The following is a 22,461-nucleotide window of genomic DNA, read 5'->3' on the forward strand; positions in this document are numbered from 1 at the left end:
AAAAAAAAAAAGAAATAAAGAAAGGAAAAAAGCAGGACATGTAGATATAAATAGAAACTTAAAATCCCTTAAGTTGGTTAAATTTGCAAGTCTATCTGGCAATGGCCCTGTGAAATAATTCTATGAAATCAGACTAATAATAAAAACAATCAAACATTCCATAATATATTAAATTTCTTCAAAAGAGATGTAAATTCAAGGGAAGGGGGAACCAGAACTGAATATCAGAGAGGGATGTTCAAGTGGAGAAGAGAATACGACTTACATTCTCTTTATGTCCACCAATTTGCCTAATTCTCGAGAAAGAGATCCAAAGAGCTAGTTGGCATGAGGACCCTGAAAATTTGAATGTCTGTAAATGAAAATTTTTAAAATGAATCATTTTTTGAACAATGCAGATAGGAAAAATGTTGAAAAATCAGAACTTACAGGTCCGAGAGTAGTGATGTTCCCAATTTCTATTGGGATTGGACCCAACTATCAGTTTCCAAGAAGGGAGCTGAAACAACATCTCTTCCCATTTTCAAGGAACGAACAGAAGATTTGGATTTGCTTAACATAGAGACCAAAAGAAGAGAAAGAGAGAGAGAGAGAGAGAGAGAGCTTACGAATATTTTATTTTACTTTACTTAATTTAACATTAAAAAAAAAGAATCCAAAACTCATAATTAGCAACAAAACTAACTTCCATAGAAAGTGGGAGCAATCCTTGCATAATCAACCAAGAAAAAGAATCACTAATAAAGGATGCAGAATAAAAGAGAATCCCCCTTGCCATTAGTTTATTCAGTAAACTAAATGCCTCTTCATGGTCGGCCTTAGCAACTCTCTCAATCTCGTCCTTCTTCTTAAAGTCATAAATGTTCGATGAGCCCTTGGCAACATTGCTGAGCTCATCTGCCAAGCATTCTGCTATGGTTTTTATATTCCTAAAAACACTCTCATGAGCACCTGTTGTAAGAAGATATATTGCTTGGTTAACACGCCTCGGAGGAGAGATATAGCCTCATGCCTCACCACACCAATAGAACCAATTGGAGTTGCAACTTCTCTTGGCCCACTGTTGATGATTGCATTAACAATTACTAGAATGGGGTTTAAGTCTGTGAGAAGGTGGAAGATTTCCATACCATGCTTGACAATACGGACAACTAGTAGTTTCTTCTCGTTGTTTCGTCTATGCATCATCAGAGAATTTGTTAGCCTCTCCACAATGGGGCATTGGGCCTTCTTGAATCTCTTCACAGAATACCTCCCTTATGTGTGGTACATAGGTGACATGCTTGGATGGAGACACACCATGCAACCCACCAAATAAATATCACCGGTATGATCTTCTTTGAAAGACCATTTGTTGAAAAGCTTCACCTCTGGTTGAGCTCCAACGACCGCCATCACCGCTAATGCAAAGCATAAACTTGTGCATTCTCTAAACCCTAAAACGCCTACTTCACAGAAGGATACACTTAGGAAGATGCATACCATAAAATATATTTAAAAAAAAAAAAAAAAGAATGAGAGAGGACGTGAGATTTCAATAGGAAAATAAAAGAGAAAGTAAAGAAAGGAGGATACATTATCAAAAATATATTTAAAAAAAGAAAGAGAGAGGAACATGAGATTAAAAAAAGAAAAAAAAAAGTGTGTGAGTGAGAGTAAAAAAAGGACGAGGGATAAAGGGATTTGGATGTGGATCGTGAGAGGAATAAGAAATAATTTTTTTAGAGTATTTAACACAACTTTGAATAGAAGATTTCGATTTGCTTAACACAGAGCCCAAAAGAAGAGAGAGAGCTATGAATATGGAAGTATAAGGAAGTAACAGGTAAAGCATATCATAAAAGATATTTAAAAAAAGAAATAGAGATAGCAAGGGATTTGAACATGACTCCTAAGAGGAATAAGAAAGTAAATCTTTTTTAGAATATTTAAATTTTTTTTAGAGATTATTTAAGTATTAAATAAAGTAAAAGGTACCAAAATTTTGGAAAAAATTAGAACAATAGACAACAAAGAAAGTGAAAACGATAAGGTATTTAAATAAAATACAAAGATAAAGTAGTCAAGTGAAAGATTAGCCACGAAACATGAGTACGTACTTTTATATAATAGTATGATATATATATATATATATATTTTCAATAGAACATCAAAAAAATAAATTTCGTGTAAAATTTATTTGGAGAAAAAAATATTGCCCACTTACGTCTATGCCTAGATGCAATAGATGCATAAAAATCGTGCTACTCAATGCTAAAGATCATGTGTGCTCTCCCATTAGCTGCGTGTACTAACATGTACCTACGCCAGTGGGTAGCATTCTATTGCTCAATATATTTCACTTATCAAGAAATATTTGTATTTCCCTTACAATTAAATGGAGCTGATATGATTTAGATGATAACCTATATTTGACATGTAAATAATCCACAAGATAAATGAACTATTCCAAAAAGAAAAAAGACCAATTATTCATCCCAATCATGGATCTCCAAGACCTACTTTACATGTGGTTGGAAAGTGCCTAAAATACAAGCAACTTAGTAAGTTAACTGTTCCCATCTGATTGAAAAAATTAATATTTTTAAGTGTTAATTAAATTATAAAAAAAAAAAAACGCAGTCTAACTATATGGCAACAAAGTTTAAAAATAAATCAGTTTTTTAGTTGATATAATATTGGTGTTTATCTATTTGATTTAACGTTAAAATTTTCATGTAAATGATAATTTATATAAACAAATTTGGATAAAATTTTCTGTCCGATAATGGTTACCCATGGACCACAAACAGAAGGTGTTGCACAATGACCACCATGCCCTTCCTGGGGCCACGCCCTAAGTGTAGGGGTTATTCTCATACAATAAACACTTGTCCAAAAAAAAATTATGTAATTAAATAGTTCAAATTTATTTTGTGATTTTCAGAAAAAATTAAAAATCTTTCATCGTCACATTAATAACCATTAAATAATAAACAATAAAGATTTTCTTTGCCCCATCCTTTTTACGAGAAAGCAAACGGGGCTATTTAAAGTAATCATAAAAAATGGTGAAGCCACATATCTTCGCTAGAGAGAGAGAGAGAGAGTATGGTGGGCTACAAAGTCAATCCGAAGACTCCGAACTCTAAACTCACACCTACAACTCCAGATTTCAGATGGCAATTCCTTTCTCATTAATGGGGTTAGGTTCAAAGGCAGAAACAGTCGAAATGGTTCAATAGGGCAGTCTTTGTGAGGATTTTTATTTTGTCATTTTAGTGTAAAGTTATGTTTTCATAGATTCACTTAGGCCCCATTTGTTTAGTGGGGTGCCTGGGGTGGGATTTTAGTGGGAGTGGGACCCACATGGAGATGGGGTGGGAGTGTTTTACCCGATAGGAATGGAAAAATCATACTTCCCCTTAATTTTCTCATTCCATGTCTGTTTGGTTGATAAGGAGAGAGATGGAGAGAGATAAAGGAGAAAAGAGGGTTTCATAACTTTCATTTACCTGAGAGCTCCAACGTCCAAGCTTCAAATAGGAAACAATGAGTGGATTTCAAACCATAGTTAGTAAATTCGGATTCGGGAATTATTCGGACGGAGAATTATTCGGAATAATTCGGACGATTAATTTAAGGATTCAGTCAAAAAAGCGGTCAAAAAATCTTATTGGGGTTTTTTTTTTTTTAAATAATGTTTAAATGGACCGAATAATTCGGTTTAATTTGGATTCGGTCCGAATTATTCGCGATTTATATTCATTTTGGAAAAAGTCGCGAATTTTAAAGAATTTTATTTTTAATTCGGATTCGGTCCGAATTTTTAATAAAATTCTTTAAAATTCGGTTCGCGCGAATTATTCGGCCGAATTGATAACTATGTTTCAAACTCAGGGTTATATTCTCCATCTTCTTCTCCTCTTCTTCTTCTTCTTCTTCAATCCCCAATTTTTTTTTAGTTTGCATCATAACTGCAGCCCCCTACATTTCTCTCCTCCTCTTCTTCTTCTTGTTCGATTTCCCCCTTTTTTTTTTGCTTGCAGCCTAGGCGTAGAGTGATGAGGTTTTTTATTTCCCTTCTTTTTTCTGTTTGATCTTGTAGATCAGGCTACAGATTTTAGTTCATCTCCTTCTCTCCTCTTCTTCTTCTTGTCTGATTTCCCTTTTCTTCTTTTTTCTCTCTCTCTTTATTTCTGTGTGATATGTAGCATCTTCTTCTTCTTTGATTCCCTTTTTTTTTTTTTCTATGCTTGCAGCCCTGGCGGAAGAGTGACGGTGCAACGGCTGGGCACATCGATGGTGGTGGCGGAGCTTGAAGCCATGGGACAGACCGATGGCGGTGGCAAAGCTTGAAGCACAATGTTCTCTCACGCCATCTCCAACAGCTTTCCCTGCAAAGTCCCACCAATTTGGTAGGACTTTGTGAGGGGTTGGGGTGAGAGAATTGTACATCCACGTCGGCCGACAAGGGAGTGCACAAATATTTTTTGTTGTCTTTTGAAAACCCCACCCCTGATAACCAAACAACTTCGAAAGCCATGGGGTGGTATAGTTCATACAACTATCCCACCCCTTAAATCCCACCCTATGTAACTCCCCCACTAAACAAACGGGGCCCTAGGTGTGAAATAGAGCTGGTTGGGCCGGGTTTCTTAAAACCCTAACCCAACCCTAGGTCCCTAACACAACCCATGCTCAACCCAACCTCATCGGGTTCACACTCAAGCCCAACCTTATCGGGCTCAGGGTTGGGCCGGGTTGACCCTGGTTGGTCCTATATTTTTTTTTTCCTACAAAGGGTTACAAATGTTAAACCTATTTACCAAAGGGGTGGTGGGGAGATGTTAAGACTATGGCCAACCCTTGTCCACCGTTAATCCATAAATTTGCAGTATGCAAGGTTGTCAAGTTTTGGTTATAAGATAGACCTTTTACACACCTAGCATCACCACATTTCGCAGAAATTGAACATGTTGAAATTTGGCTCAATTCTTCATGATTATTACTGTATCTAAAGTTCATATCAATACATGACTAAAGACACAAAGACAACATATGTAAAGAAAATGGGGGAAATAATTTAGCCATTTGGTCGTCTTAACTCAATAGGTAAGAGTATATGGCTTGTGTAGCAGATGATGTGGGTTGAAGTCAAACATATAGCTTGTGTAATACTTGTAATCATATAGATAGTTTGTGTAACACTTGTGTAACACATGATGTGGGCCAAGGGGAAGGGGACACTATTACTAACACAATACTAGTCCAAGGTTAAAATCAGGCCGGGTTGGGCGTAGGTCTCAACCCAGGCCCTCGGGATGGGCCAAGTTAACCCTTATAATCGAGTTATACAGGGTTCCGGCTAAAGGCGGGTTAGGGTGGGTTTGGACTATCAAGGCCAAACTTATACCCCTAGATTCACTTGACTCTACCTTGGATTATCTTCAAGTGGAACCATTATTAATTGTAGAATCACAATTCTACATAAATACATCTGTAGAATCAACAAATCAAACACACTCTTAAAGGGTTGGTTTTGATTCTCATATTCGATTTTGATTTCAAATTGACACCCTTTAACTTTGGCACGTTTTCAAGTTGGTTAGAATATGGATTAGTGATAATTTTCTATCCAGTGGATCCAGTGCATAGCGCATTGATTGCAGCCTCTACTTGGAGAGTAGGCACCAGGAGTGGAAGGTCTAAGGATTGACTTTTGCCACATGTATAGATAGCTTGTGTAATGCTTGTAGTCATATAGACAGTTTGTGTAACGCTTGTGTAACACATGATGTGGGCCTAGGGGAAGGGGACACTATTACTAACACAATACTAGATCAAGGTTAAAATCAGGCCGGGTTGGCCCTAGGTCTCAACCCAGGCCCTCGGAATGGGCCAAGTTAACCCTTATAATTGAGTTATGAACCTAAAGGCGGGTTAGGGTGGGTTTGGACTGTAAGGCCAAACTTACACCCCTAGATTCACTTGACTCTACCTTGGATTATCTTCAAGTGGAACCATTATTAATTGTAGAATCACAAGTCTACATAAATACATTTGTAGGATCAACAAATCAAACACACTCTTAAAGGGTTGGTTTTGATTCTCATTTTCAATTTTGATTTCAAATTGACACCCTTTAACTTTGGCACGTTTTCAAGTTGGTTAGAATATGGATTAGTGATAATTTTCTATCCAGTGGATCCAGTGCATAGCGCACTGATTGCAGCCTCTGCTTGGAGAGTAGGCACCGGGAGTGTGGAAGGTCTAAGGATTGACTCTTGTCACATGTACAGATAGCTTGTGTAATGCTTGTAGTCATATAGACAGTTTGTGTAACGCTTGTGTAACACATGATGTGGGCCTAGGGGAAGGGGACACTATTACTAACACAATACTAGATCAAGGTTAAAATCATGCCGGGTTGGGCCTGGGTTGAGGCGCTCGGGATGGGCCAGGTTAACCCTTATAATCGGGTTATACAGGGTTCAGGCTGAAGGCGGGCTAGGGTGGGTTTGGACTGTCAAGGCCAAACTTACACCCCTAGATTCACTTGACTCTACCTTGGATTATTTTCAAGTGGAACCAGTGTTAATTGTAGAATCACAATTCTACATAAATACATTTGTAGGATCAACAAATCAAACACACTCTTAAAGGGTTGGTTTCGATTCTCATATTTGATTTTGATTTCAAATTGACACCCTTTTTTGACTTTGGCACGTTTTCAAGTTGGTTAGGATATGGATTAGCGATAATTTTCGATCCAGTGGATCCAGTGCGCAGTGCACTGATTGCAGCTTCTGCCTTTGCTTGTAGAGCAGACGCGGGGACTGTGGAAAGTCTAAGGATTGACTTTTGTCACATGTATTCCCCTCCCCCTCCCCTTCCCCCTTCCCCCTTCCCCCTTCCTATCATCCCTCGTCCCCCTCTAGAGTGTTTGAGTACTGAGTAGTGTTCCCTTGGACAATTCCTTAGAATGTAATAACAAAAAAACAAAGATAATTTCCGATCCAAAATGGCCGATTCACGGACCAGATGCACGATTCTTGGAACCATGCCTAACCATAAACACGACTAACCCTCTGAGTTGTTCGCTCGCGCTGGCTGGTGAGTCTCCGAGTTCATCCGAATGGGTAAGAACTAGGAAGCAAAAGATGGAGGAGTTCGAATTGCTTTAGCGAAGCCAAAATTCTTCAAGCATCAAACGTCGTTGGAGAACCTGAAACACGTTGAGGTTAAGCTAAGCAGATAAAGAAGCGGAGGAGAATGTCGTTGGCGGGTTTGTTTCGCCATTCTCTTTTCAAGTTGAAGTACCTCTCTTCTCCCTTCTACCATTTCTACGTGTCTGCTCTGCCACTCCCTCGCTCTCCCCTTCATCCTCTTCTTCCGTTCCATCACTTTTCCTCAACTCTCCCCTTGGGCAGCAAAGCGAGAGGGCTTCATGGCCTCGGTGGCCCCATGCTCGCCCGCATTTCGACCTCTTCGGATTCTTTGACTTATGGCTACTCGCCCTCTCATTACTTGTCTGTTCGAGTTCGCTGCCCGAAAGATTTCGCTGTGAGCTTCTTCCTAATCGTTTCTTCCTGAATTATTGCTTTTTCTTTCTTTTTGCAAGTGTTTTTGATTGGGTTGAGAACTCCACATTTGGAGATTTCACCTCGGGAAGCAATGGGAGTTGCTTTTGTGCTCTTGAAAGTTGACTGTTACTAGTAATTGAGTGATGAAACAAGAAGAGCCATGGAGACGTTGTTTTACTGGTTGAAATCTCTGGTTGCGGATTTTTGTAATTACAATGCATTAACTCGAACTCTAAGAAGGTAGTTATTTAGTTCCTTGATAGCATGCTTGATATGGGAACTTGTTCCCATGCTTATCCAAGTTTCAGTGACTGGATCTGGCTTCCAATCAAGTCGCTGAAATTGGAATTGAGGCTTTTTTGGTGTGTAATAAGTGTATGAAGAAAGACGGAGTTGAACAACTTTTTGCCCTGAAAAGCAAACTGGTAAATTATTTGTGTATTGGAGTATATGTTTTATTTTTGGTAATGAAGTATTATTAATATGTTAAATTTAAGACTTACGTCTAAGAATCCAACACTGAATTGTGCAGTAGAAAGGGAATATATTTGATTTTAAGCATGTAGATGTGAAGAACTGGGCCTAAAAGTATCTCATCGAATTCAACCTTTCTTTGTCATTTCGTCTCTTATAACTGTATTTACTATTACAACTGGAAGTGCTAATCCTAACCAATGTTGTTATTGTCACCATGAGAAGTGCATGGACTCATGGGTGGTTATCTGTTGCATACCAACTCTTTTCAAGTGTCCACCAGATCCATTATGGTGGAGTAATCTTCCAGTGTTTTGTGGATTTATCTTTTACTTTGCAAGCATCAGATTCTTCACAATAAAATGTGCTCTTTGGGTCTGGTTAGTTTCAGAAGAATTCTTTCGCAGTCACTACTGTTGGTTCTAGATTTTCCCTGGCAAAGCTTTACGTTGAGAACATATTTTGTCTCTAAATGTGTCCTGTTTGTCTTGTAATAACAAACTTATGTCTTCATTGCCTATTATTTCCTCTTTTGGATTACTTTTACATCTCTTGGTTCCTAAGAAAATCTGAAATAACTGTTGATGATACCATGAAGCATCTTTCCCGAGAACAATTGTCTGAACTGTTTAAATGATCCTATTGACCAGGATATGCTTTCCGAAGCGCTTCTATGCTTTGGTGCAAGTTCTACCAGCATTGATGAACCAGATAGTTGTGAGAGTATTGACGAGGTAATGAACCCCGAAATGTTCTACCTTTGTTGAAGACCCTTCTTATATCTTCTTCATAACCTACCTTTGGTTTTATTTTAATATTTTTCTTGATCTTCTTTCTTTTGTGGGAGGTGTTGTGTGGTGGGGGTTTATTTCTGGTTCCACTCCCACATTATTGCAGAGTGAACAGGATAGCCTTTTCCTGGTTTAAGCATGTTTTGGAATGATATTTTTACAGATCTGCATCAATTCCATATTTGTAGAATGTGAAGATGTGAATTCATGTATTTCAAGTGCTGCTGATTCCGTTGGGTTGAAGGAGATGCTTCATTATGAAGTCATAATGGGTGAAAAATGCGACTGGATAAAGAAATCACAGGTTAAGATGCCTCACCCAAACTATTGCATTCTATTGTTTTTTATTTTTAAATACCACCAATCTTATTGTTATCTATCTTATCTTATATTTCTTTCTCGTTTTGTGAATTCTTTCGTCTCATTGGTTCCTCCATTGTCAATTGTACTGAAAGGACCTCTGCAGCCACTACACTTTTTAGGTTCTTTTCATGCGTTCTGTATTCATGTTTGACCGGGAAATCATGTAATCGAAATTTGTGATAGTCATGTCAAGGCTGCATCTTTATATGTTCACCAGTCAGTGCGGCTGGCTTGCAGCAATTCATTCTTTCCTTAAACCTCAGTCTTCAGAATGACAGCTTCGTTCTAGTGAGTTGTTGAAGGACAAAATCAAGATTAGGTGCTTCACATGTAACTCAAACTAGTCATTGGCCACCCTATGACTGTGCACATTGCAGTTTAGGCACTTTGTTGGGGTGGTTACTAACTCAGTTTACCTCATTAACCAGCACAAATTCTATCATAGTATGTGCATGCCTCTTAAATTATCTATCTACTGGTCTTAGGTTTGTCAAAACAGCTAGGCTACAAAGGCTTGAAAGGAACCGAATACCTATCTCAGGTGCTGAGGGGATGCCAGTAGCTCACCAAAGTTTTCATTTGTATTCAGCCAACCAGGAAAGCTTGGCCTTTGTATATTTTAGAACGCATAGGTTTCTTGGATGTATCATTCAGCATAGAAGTCTTTGCAGACCAGTTCTCATATGTGGAAGGGCTTAGGAGGCTGTCCACAAGATTGCCTATCAGATGGATAATATAAATTTGTCATGTATGTTATTCATGTCTTTGACAAAGGATTGATCACCCAGAGAAGAAATTTGGACATGCTTTAGGCACACCTTTTTCCCATGTAAATGAAAGCAAAACTGATCTTTTTCCAAATTTACTTGCTCGTCACACCTGAGATATTCCTAAATGTTCATGGGATTAAATCTTAATATCTTTAAATATCTCTATATTAGTTGTATAATTATTTTCATAACCCTATATTTTATCTGAATACATTCTTCTATGTTGAATAGTTGTATGGGAGAAACAATCTTGAACTGTATTCCCAAGGTTTGCTATGTCTTTAATAAAAGAGTCGTTCTCAACGTAACCATGGTTGGTTACACTAAGAATGCCACCGTGAAGGTTGTACCCTCCATACAATGGGGGGTCCCCTTTGTCTTGTACGGGGCATGAATGGTAAATTAAAAATTGTTGTACCATACAAAGATATCAAATATCATAATGATTTTTTATCTTTTATGGGCCATGTTGAATGGTGACATTTGCTAGGCTACAGTTTACACTAAGATTAACCTTTAATAAAATATCTCTAAAATTTGAAATCGGATCCGTTGTAATGCTTTACTTCCTACACAATCTCGTTGATGCAAAGCTTCAACTCTATCTTGCGGCTTACCACCTCTGAGGTCGGCCGTTAGCCTGTTGTATACTCCAGCTGATATTAGATGTGAAATTCTTGATCATTTTTCTGTGCTGTTCAAACATTCCACTATGGACCTGGTTTGTGACATTCCTCCATACATCCCGTTGGGTATGATTTTCTTAGAGCAGAGTGCTTTAGCTTCTATTCCTATAGAGGAGGAAATCTTGAATACAATTAAATCTCACAAAATGCTTAAGGCATTAGGGCCGGAGCATATTGAAAGCATAAATCAACCCTTCATTAGCCTTATCCCCAAAATTGAAGGAGCCTCAATGGTTAGTGATTTCAGACCCATTTCTCTTAGCAATCTCATTTACAAGTTCATTGCTAAGGTCTTGACCAGTAGAATGAAATCTGTGGTTGGAGATCCTGTGTTTATCAACCAATCTGCCTTCATTCCTGGATTGCAGATGATATCTTATTGTGTAGTGAGATTGCTATGGGATTTAGTATATAGCCACCCCCCTTGTTGGCTATGCTAAAGTTTGATATCAAGAAAGCTTTTGACACAGTGAGGTTGTGAAGAAAGATATGCTCACTTTAGGCCTTGTTTCAAGTATGGTCTCAAATAGAGCGGATTGGAGGGCTAGGATCCATGCGGAGGACCCCATCTATCTGTGTTCTACTTCGTTACTCTTTTTGTCTTTTTCTTCCCCTAACTGTTTACTTTACTCTTCTTTGCCCTTGCTTGGATCCATGTAGCTGACCCAGCTAAGTTGCAATAAGGCTTTGTTGTTGTTGTTGTTGTTGACACAGTGAGATGGGAATAAATCCTAAGGATTTTAGAAAGATTGTCTTTCCCACCAAATTTATTCAATGGGTTCACCTTTCCATCCCCAATTCACACTTCAGTGTTGGTGAATGGAACTCCGGTGGGATATTTTTCTCCTCAGATTGGAATCAAACAAGGTTTACCCCTCTCCCCTTTTATTGTTCACGTTGATGATGGAAGGTCTCTCCTCATGTCTCAAGTGGAAAGTTGTTCAAAGGTTGCTTGAGCCTCTTCCAAAATATAAGGAGATGAACCTTAGCCATTTGATTTATGTTGATGATATCTTCATATTCTCTAGAGCCTTGGAATTATCCATATCTGCTATTTTGGATGACTTAAGTTTATTTACAAGCATGTTTAGGTTGGCAATTAATCCTTAGAAATCTTTAATCTTTGTCACTGGAGTTCTGGTTGATTCCAAAGTTCTTAAGGATCTTGTGGGGTGTGAGTCTGGTCAGTTGCCAATCTCTTATGTGGGGCTTCGTCTAATTCCTGCTCGGCTCTCTGCATATCACTGAGCCTATAACTTGATAGACTTAAGAAAAAGCTCCACCTATGGAAAAACAAATTTCTCTCTTTTGCTGGCTGGTTGGCATTGATTAGAGCCATTATGCAAGCTTCCTACCTCTACTGGACTTTTGTGTATGGTATTCCGGGCTCTATCATCAAGAAAATTGAGGCTCTTATGAGTGTTTTTCTTTGGAAAGGGAGTGACAATAATAGATCTATTCTTGCACTCTGTTCATTGGGCCTCTAATGTAGAACTATAATCACAAGTGATCCTAATCCAAGCCAAGATCTGAAATTCTGGCTGAATAGAGAAGATGTCCTCCAATAGGCTTGGTTCTAGCTCTTAAACACTCTCTCACAACAAACAAATAAAAAGAAAATAAGAAAAGAAAGAGAATTCGATGGAGGGTTGAGAAGGGGGAAGAAGAACTAGTGAATGGGCATCTCGCCCTCTGGTTTAGGCATCTCACCTAGGGCATCTCACCCAACTGTATCCCACAGCACAATAGCATAAGCTATCTTTCTTTTTTCATTAATAAATTCGTGTTTAATGCTGTAGCCCCTTACAAACTTATATAGAAGACTCAAAACTGACTCAAAGACTAAAAATGAAAGGCTTTACCGAATCCTTAACTAATTGGGAAACCTAAACTGACAAAAAAACTGAAATAACAAAGGAAATAGACTCAAAACAAGACTCTAATTAAACTAATGAATTATATCCCGTTTTCCTACTTTCTACCCATATTTTAGGTCCATTAAAGTGGCCCATTACAAAGAAAACCCATGGGATCAAAGGCCCAACACATACATAACCCAACCTAAGGCTTATTTGTAATAAAATAAGCCCATTAGTGACTTATCTACATCAGCCTCTGTCTACCTTCCAAAGAAAGGGGGAGGTCTTGGTTTGAGAAGGGTGAAAGAGGTAAACAAGGCTGTTCTCTTGAAGCTTCTTTGGTGGATTGTAGAAAGGAAGGATAGCATCTGGGTCAATTCGATGCACTCTTGCCTCTTGATATCTTAAATATCATTCAATTTGGACAGTCTCATGTGCCTTTGATGCATCGTGGACATGGAGGAAGATTCTTAAGCTTAGAAGTATTGCCTCAGCTGTGATCAAATATTTGATTGATGATGGCTTGATAACTGACACCCGTGTGGAGTTCTCCTTTCTGCCTTTGGTGAGAGGTTTAAGATATGATGCAAGTGCGAGCAGAATGGCCCTTGCATCCTCCATTATATCTGGTGGTCTATGGGACCCGAGTCCCAAAGCTTCTTTTGACCTTGCTTTAGTATTGGTTCAGCTGCACTTGATTTCTAGAAGACCCCCCCCCCGGGGAAGTGGGGATATTGCGGTGGGCTCTCTCTCTTCATCTAAGTGTTTCCCTCTGCATTTTTCAGATGCCCTATCTCTCTGAGTATTTGGAAAGAGGTTCTTTAGAAATGTTGGCTGGCCTTCTCACAACCCCCTTCCTTCCTTTGATGGAGAATGGAGGTGGATCAAACAGGAGTTCAAGTTTGTAATCTTCTAGTCATAATGGCTTTTTGTGCTTCTATTTATCATATATGGACCATAAGGTGGGAAAGAAATATGTGCAGAGGGACCTCTTCTTCCCTAGCTTTCAAGCAGATTTTGGAGCTTAATAGATTTTGAGATTAAGACGAAGATCAAGTTAGAATATAAGGATGGAGAGAAAGTAAGGGAACAAGGGAGTGGAAGGTTGGAGTAGAAGAGGAAGGAGAAGAATCTGAAGGAGAAGATAATGGCAGAATGTTGTGTGTAGAGAAAACATTCTCTACCGCACATATATTACTTCACTAACAATATGAAAGGAATTACATACACCTCCCTAGGGAGGTAAAAGGGAAAACTAGAAAATACAATAAGAAACAAGAATATAACAAACTTGTTCCTAAAGTACCCTTATTACATAAACTCTTAACAGGTCAATCATCTCAATGCTTCTGGCTCAGATTGTGCTAAGAACAGGCACATTGTTGTCTTGGGGACTTCAGATTTGGCTGCACTAAGTAGCCTTTGTTTTGTTTGATGTATCTTTCTTCCCTTTGGGGTGCCTCTTGTATAGTCCTTTTTTTCTAATATATTTCTATTCACCGAAAAAAAACCATTTGTGATTGAACTTAGATGTCCTTCTCCCTCTTCCCTTATCTGATAGAAAACATTAATATAAAAAGGGAAAAAGGGGGGGGGGGGGACTTCATCACTGACTGTTCCATAATTTTCTCATCAAAATATCAAGAGTGAGACAAGAAAAAGCATTTTCAGTTCCTTCTCACTGAGTTCTGCAGGCAAATCTGAGATACTTGAAGAAATTGATCTGTTTACAACAACTATTTGTTTTTTGAATAGATTTCTGCTTATTCTATATCTTGAGATAATGTTTATGATTGTTCTGATTTCTGACTAATTTAATTTAGCTTATGTGGTGACTTCTATGAAAGAAGTGGTATCAACTAATTCTTAGCTGACCTGGGGACTGGGTGTCAATATACATGCCTTGTACCTAGGATCTGTTCCAATTGATTTGTCCTTGTATGGGTTTTACTGGTGCTGGCTATCTGTTTTGTTGACTTCTTGTTTTTGTCCTGTAACTCTATATTCTCGTCTTTTCTTCTTGGTTAACTGCTTGTTATCTATCCAAAAAGACCGGGCAGGGGGTGTGTGGATTACAATATAAGAGATGATATTTTCCCCCTTTTGACAAGCCTAGTATTTTTTAAGGGAAATAAAGACCTGTCAATGCCATGGAATAGTTATGCTTTACTACCTTTTGTTGCTGCACAGGAGAGTAAGTAAAATTAATCATACAAAAAGACTATTCACTACTCTGTATGCCCCTAAATGTCCTCTCTTTAAATTACAATTAAGAATAATGCTGTTTGTGAGCTTTAGGTTGACTTTATTAGTTATTTTTGGTTCATGGATTCCATTGCATCCTATACCCTTAGAATGTGGTAGTTCTTTTGGAAATTACAAATCAATTCCATTTCCCTGTTTATGTTACAGGAATCATTTCATCCTGTGAAAGTAACGGAGGGTCTTTGGATTGTTCCAGAGTGGAGAACTCCCCCGGTATGATTAACTTGAATTATTTTTTCTAGAATTTTAAATGATAGATGATATATTTGTGGAGTTTTAGTCTAGAAATTTGCTTTTTTCATACTTTTGGAAATTCGGAAACTTTTGTTTGTTGCAATTTTGGTTTCATTCACTTCACTTTCAAGTTTCAACAATCTTATTTCCTGAATTTGGTTCCTCATCAGCTGCCCTTAACTCAAGTACAGGTCCTTCCTTTTTTCTTTTTTCTTTTTTTTTTTTTTTTTTTTTTTTTTTTTTTTTTTTTTTTTTTTTTGGGGGGGGGGGGGGTGTTGGTGGAGAGGAAGGATTTCTTTCCTATGCCTATAAAAAATGGTGATTTGTTTTACTGCAATTTTCTATTCCCCCCGCATACTGAAATTTTATTTTTCTGCTTAGTGAAATGTACTTAATTTTATGTTCATTGATGTATAGAACATTAGTCATTGTGTTTGTGTCTTCTTCTGCAGGATATTCAAGCAACCAACATTATTCTTAATCCAGGATTGGCATTTGGAACAGGGGACCACCCAACAACTAAGTTGTGTTTGTTGTTATTGCATAGCTTGATAAAAGGAGGAGAAATTTTCTTGGACTATGGCACAGGTTCTGGAATTCTTGGTATTGCAGCACTGAAGGTACTATGGCCGGCATTCTACTCTAAATCTTGACATAAAAGTGGAAGCAAATCTATTAGTACATTGTTCAGTCTAGCTAGAGGTCAGGTGAACAGCTATTCAAACTTAGAACTACTGCTAAACAGGATGCAAGAGTAGGACCTAGCAGGCTTACATAACAGCTATTGCCTATTGAATGGTTTTGGTTATATGAATCTTAAATCAATTAAGACTAAAAGGGGTCAGAAACACAGATCCTACTTCCTCTTCAAACCCAGTTTAAATCCATATTTGTTGTCAATTCAAAGCCATTCAATTGGTCATCTCGATCTTTTTACACTTTCTTTCCTAAATTGATATGGTTATCTAATCTTTTGATTGAAGTATCAAATCTTGGTTTGGATGTCTTAAAGTTTGTCAACTAATGAAGAATAAGATGGTCTTAGTTATAGTGCAATGAATAAATGTAATAAAATACCACAAGCCGCCTTGTCAAAACTGGCAATCCATTGACCATCCAGGTTTACTTTAGTCTCCCTTACTGTGCTAAACTCAACTAAGCCTTCACTTAACTAAAGAGGTTTTCTATGCTGATAAACCCTAAAATTTGTTACTACTGTGAACCCTTCGCTTTAAACGCTTAGGTACTAAACCCTCATTCACCTTGCGTTGTTCTCTCTCAAGTCAAATAACTTCAATAGTTCTGACCCGTATCAACCGTGCTTTGACCCTTTATCTAAGTTGCTCTCTCTGTCTCTCTCCTGAGCTGCTTCTTAGAATTATAATAACACTGAAAGTTATGTATGCTTACTAGCTACTAGTAAGAACTATTATTATCGAGGTTTGAAATTTCGGATTTCAACCCCATTTCGACTTCTAACAAAACCACAATATTTCGGTGCCATTTCAACACTGCAATTTAGGTGGACCTTTTGTTTCAATTTAGTCGACACTGAAATATTTCATGTAGTTTCAGTCAAATGTGTTTGTTATTATGGATGCAATATTTTCTAGAGAAAGCATTCAGTTCCCATGTGGTGGGTGAAAGTTCACCTCTTTTGAATAACACCAAAAAAGTAAAGGGAAATGGCTTCCCGCATGGCCAACTATCTTCATGCCACATCGATAGATGACATAGCAATTCCAACTGTTGGATACATAGGACATAGCTTGGATTGGCATTGTGTCAAAGTTCATGCTCAAATTCAATGAAATTCTTCAACCATGTATGTACATGCATGCCTGCAGTACTTCTACCACTACTCTGATATGCAGGCTGCATATAATTCAGCATGTGAGCAGGGGACCTCTGAGTCTACATGTCACAAAATTTAGGCCCCATCCAAGCATAGTTCAAGGTTTCACCGAAATTTCGCGAAATATTTCGGTTTTGACAGATGTCAAAATGAAACCTCATTGCCAAACCACTGGCCTTGAATGCTATCAAATCCACCATCGGCAATGGTCTGAACACCTCCTTCTGGCTCGATATCTGGCACCCTGCTGGTATCCTCTCCCATCTGTGGGGAATCGAGCAGTCTACTCTTTTGGTATTCCCAGATCCTCCCGTCTCTCTCATCATTTCCAACAACTCCTGGTCCCCCCCCCCCCCGAATATCCCCTCCCTTCCATCATTTGGCAATCCCTCAATTCCATCCCTCCCCCTTCTTCTTCCCTAGCCGATCGCATCTCCTAGTCCGCTTCCCCTTCTGGGTGCTTCTCCTCCTCTTCCTCTTGGAACCACTCGAGGACCTCTTCCCCCCTCACCCCCTGGTTTAACATTGTCTGGTTCCGTGCCCACATCCCCCTTTATAGCTTTACTCTTTGGAGAGCCCTCTCGGACTGCCTCCCTACCCAGTATTTTCTCACCTATCGCCACCTTCCTATCTCCCCTGCTTGTTGCCTCTGCTGGAACGACATGGAGGACACCAACCATCTTTTCTTTGACTGCCCCTTCTCCTCCCGTATTTGGAAACACGTCCTCTCCATGTGTTGGCCTGCCAAGAGAACTCCCCTACCCTTTCAAAGAGAATGGATTTGGATTGATATGACCTTTCCGGGGAAATCCTCTTGCGACATTGCCGGTAAGCTTGCGTTTGGTGCTGCAATCTCTCATATCTGGATGGAACACAATCTCCGTAGATGGTCCTCCAAGTCTAGATCCCTTGACATGATTTTGAAGGCCATCCATCTTGATGTTTATTCCAAGCTGGGTACCCTCCCCCTCAGATCTGTTGTAGACTCCCCAAGGAACAAGCTTATTGTTGCTTCCTGGGGTTTACCGCACAGCATTATTCTCCCCCCTTCCCCCCGACCTTAGGGCTGTATCATTTGGCCTTCGGGCTTTGTATATTCCCCCCCCCCCCCAATTTTCCTGCTTTATATATATTTTATTCATCCAAAAAAAAAAACCTTGATTGATATGCAAGGTTTTAAACTTTTTGATTGAAATTTCAACAAAGTATATCATTTCATTCTACATTGCTTAAGTAATAAATGTCAGTTTTGGAACGCAATGGGTAATTTTAACCCATTTCATCCACTTTACTGGTTTCAACAGAAATGATTGGGTTTTTTTTTTTTTTAGGGTGATTGGGCCAAATCACTTCCGCACAAGTGTAGAACAGGTTGTTAGGCAGTAGGCGAATGCATCGGAAGAGAATTTATTTTATTTGTGATAGATTTATGCAAGATTCTAAGTTAAAGCTATATATCACTTTTCCGAAAAATTAATTTTTTAAAAATATAGGTCAAATAATTGGTGGTTGGCCTTCAAATTTTCATATGTTACAGACCGTAGCCTTATCTATGACTTTACGATGCCGGATTTAATTTTATGTTTAAAATTTTTTAAATTGATTTTCTTACAGCAATTTTTTGGGAAAAAACGGGTTATTACCTAGTGGTTGGAGCTCAATTTTATATATGTCAGACACTGTAGGCCGATCTACAGCCTCATGGAGTCGGTTTTTTTTTTTTCCTTCTTACTTGGAACTCTATATGGTACTAGTACTCTAGGATGGGCAGAGGGATGACTTGCTTCTTGTATTGACTCCCATATCTTTGACTCTTTGTAATGAACTGTGTATAATATTTGATAATTTTATGTCTATTAATTCCTAGTGGGCAAGCCAGCGGCACAACTGTTAAGTTGCACTACTGCAACATGTTGGTCACAGGTTCAAAACTTCGAAACAGCCTCTTTTGTGAAGCAGGGGGTAAGGCTGCATACACTTGCCCCTCCCAGACCCTGCAATAGCGGGAGCCTCGTGCATTGGGTTGCTCTTTTTTTAATTCCTAGTGCATATTTTTGTTGTTTTAATTGAATTGTTTGTTCTAGTACTAAATTTTGTGTAGAACAGACCATATTAAAGGATGTATACAGTTGCGTAATATGTATACTACTAATCTAGGGTCCAAAGTCAAACTACCATTTGGGTTTTTATTTTTTTAATCTAAGGGTCCACTATTTTTTTGTTTTTTTGTTTTGGTAGAAAAGGGTCCACTATGTTTAGAGGGTCTAAAATAGGGTTTTCTAGAAGTTTCGGGACCTAATTTTGTCATTTAGGCCTCAAACCCTCACTCTGAACCAATCACTGAACCTTCGAGGTTTCAATTGAAATTTCACGGTTTTGCAAATATTTCCTTTTTGACCCTGGTCGAAACCATGCTCAAAACTGAAACCTGAAACTTTTCATCCAAGCTACCACATGGCAAATATGCAGGCGACACAGAAATTCCTTCTGTTGTGCAGGAACCAAGTCTCAAATTTTATATTAATGAAATGTTCCAATGATTGTATTGCATGAGACTATCTGCACTTATTGTATCATATCACGATATGGCTGGTATCAAGATTGACAATGTCGACAAGATACAAAACTGATACATAAAAATTAAGTGCATAATTGATATGAACTGATACGGTACTGATATATGGTACCAATACAGACTGATATCTAATGTATCGGAAATGTATCTTCTTGTTTAACTGTTTCTTCTTCTTCTCCTTCTTCTTCTTCTTTTTTTTTAATGAATAAATAATTTCATTACCAAAACAATTATTTTTTGTTTCTTATATAATAGTTTGTTATTTACTAGTAAGTTTGATAATGCACTTTCCAATAAATATTTGAATCACATAGATGTCATGAAGGCAAAGATAACCTATTATTTATTGATGATGCACAATGTTTAAAAACTTTTGTTTTGCATGTATCATAAGTGCATCCACGCGTATTAAAGCATATCTAGCATCTCTCTGATATATTTCTGAAAACCTGCTTTCCAGTACACTGTCCAACACTGATACTTGCATCTTGCTCCTTTCACAATTATCGTATTCTCTTTCTTTCCCCTTTTGTTGTCCCTGGTTTGTCTACTAGTTCACTCCATTATCTCATATGATAGTGGTGAAAATTAGTTAAAGGGGCTTCTTAGTTGCTTTTACTCTTTAAAGTTTGTGACCAGATCGAACTTGAGATACAGATCTCACCTAATTAGCATACTAACACAGCTAGGAGCTGCTTTATCAGTTGGAGTTGATATAGATCCCCAGGCAATATCATCTGCACGCCAGAATGCAGCTTTGAATGGCATAAAACCTAAGAAAATGCAATTATGTCTGGTTCCCAGTGAAACCAACTTTCATTCCACAAATGGAGCTGCTGGAGATGTGTCTCATGGAGGAGTCATTGCTGAAACAGAGAAATATGACATTGTCATTGCAAATATACTTTTAAACCCCCTGCTGGAGTTGGCAGATCAAATTGCTGGTTTTACCAAGCCTGGAGCTGTTGTTGGCATATCTGGTATCATCTCTGAGCAGGTATCATCCTTTTGTTAATCCTATTTGTATTTTCCAATGTAATAAGACTATATTCTTGAGGCATATACCAATAGCAGCTTGTCACTGCCAATAACTCCAACCCCCCCACCCCGAGTCCCTTTTTTTTTTTTTTTTTTTTTTTTTTTTTTTTTTTTTTTTTTTTTTTTTTTTATGATTAGTAGAGCCCAGTTTAATTTTGATATTTTCTTTAATTGCAGCTTCCACAGATTGAATTACGTTATTCCCAGTTCCTGGAAAGCATATCAGTGACCAGAGTTGGATGGTTGGGTATGTCTTAGTGGCAAAAAGAAAATGAGTATAGGTGCAACTGATGATGTTATTTAGGCCCACTTCAGTGGACAAGTACAGAAGACCTTCTGACATGAGATTACTCATTGAAGAACTTGTCAACAACTGCAGATAACAATGTTCCGTATCCTTCTTACTCCCTTCATGGATACTGAAGCCCTGTGAGTTGCTGTAGTCGCTTTGTAGGCCCGTATTACATCCCATCACTTATCTAACATGAGTGGGGCCCAAGTTTTGACTATACAGGAAACTCATTACTGGTGTGTGGGGCGAATTTCGTTCAAGCAGGACCAGTGTGTATCCAACAGAAAGAATTGTTGGATTGTATTAGAAATGTATCCTAGATCTGAACATACCTGAGATTCTCAGTGCACAGCTTAGGCCGAAGCTGTCATATGAACCAGAAGTGCTGTAATAGCATTTATTTCTCATACTGGAATATTAACCTCACATGAAACTGTTTCTCCAGTAGTATGAATTAATTATTAAATGATTCACTGTGGTTGCATGTATATTACTAATTCCAGTTTTCAAAGATGTAGATCAATCTGATGTAAAACTTAGATAAATGCTGCTGAACTTGTAGTAAACTGGAAATTGACTAATGAGGAACAGCGGTTCCACAGATATTCATGTTTGTCATATTGCTGTGAAATAATGACCATTTGATGTCTGTGGCATATGATTTATCCTTAGCAGAACAGAATTATAAGATTTTAACTCTGAAGTTTACGTCAAAGGTTAAAAGCCCATCCTAGGCAAATATATGATCTTCATGTTCACATTTTTTGTGCTCAGTAGACTCTCAGTGATGTGATCCCGGGTTCGTTATGTTCATTAGACTCAATGGATGCGTTTTTTGTGCTCGGTAGATGCAATGGATGCATTTTCAATCCCGGGGTTTGAAAACCCACCCAAGTAATAGAAGGCTCAAATCAAGAGGATTAGTAGTAAAACATTAAACGAAGTGTTGAAACGCCCAGACCTTGCTTCCCCCCCCCCACCCCGCACGGTTTGTTTGTCGAAGACGCTCTCATGCACCATCCCATTGGCCCGTGCTTCTAGCATTTTTTGTGCCAGATCAATAGGGTTCTTGTTCCCTAAAATAAATTACAAGTAGAAATAAGTACGAACACTAGAGTTCAGCCTAGTGGTAGCAGCTTTAGCTTGAAAAGCCGGCACCCAACAGAGGAGGTTGTGGGAGCGAACTATGTCATACATATCTGAGTGGGTGAGTGTGTGTAGGAGTAGGTGGCAATTACCCTACTAGTGCCATGTACGGATTGAAATTCAGTGGACATGAGCTGTCTTGGGAAAATACACTTGATTTGGAAGAGTTTGGATGAGGACGATCCAATTACCACAATGTTGTGCATTTTTATTAAGTTTATTTTTGGAGGACGGACGATCCAATTACCTTATTAAGCTTAATTTTGGGGACGTCCTTGGCAGGAAGAAGCTTTATTTCTTTGTTGTCGTGGTTGAAAAAGTAGGTATTCAGTATTCTCATACCCCCACAATGATGTGCAATCTTATCAAACAACCACGGTTGTCCAAAAAGAATGTGACTCTTTCAAAGGGATGATATCACATTGTAATATATCAACAAATCTACTAATAGAGTATGTGAGCAAGCACCTATCAGCAAATTTGAGATTGGTGTTGTTCACTCAAGCAACTTTGTAGGGAGGGGGTATGTCTCTATCTTCAATCTCAAC

At 38.4% G+C, this 22,461-nt stretch overlaps 1 protein-coding gene and 1 pseudogene across 1 annotated transcript; one reads left to right on the forward strand and one right to left on the reverse strand.

Moving 5' to 3' along the window:
* Positions 1-77: 77 nt before the first annotated feature.
* LOC122060682 lies at positions 78-1,395 on the reverse strand (annotated as a pseudogene).
* A 5,532-nt stretch (positions 1,396-6,927) lies between these two features.
* LOC122062036 (ribosomal protein L11 methyltransferase) lies at positions 6,928-21,387 on the forward strand. Its single transcript, XM_042625670.1, is given in 8 exon segments — positions 6,928-7,545; positions 8,690-8,773; positions 8,994-9,134; positions 14,921-14,986; positions 15,460-15,627; positions 20,123-20,434; positions 20,653-20,709; positions 20,711-21,387. Coding segments are annotated over 8 exon segments (1,188 nt in total). The 5' UTR covers positions 6,928-7,254; the 3' UTR covers positions 20,780-21,387.
* Positions 21,388-22,461: the final 1,074 nt, after the last annotated feature.

Source organism: Macadamia integrifolia, chromosome 14 (assembly GCF_013358625.1).
Source record: "Macadamia integrifolia cultivar HAES 741 chromosome 14, SCU_Mint_v3, whole genome shotgun sequence".
Classification (NCBI taxonomy): Eukaryota; Viridiplantae; Streptophyta; class Magnoliopsida; order Proteales; family Proteaceae; genus Macadamia; species Macadamia integrifolia.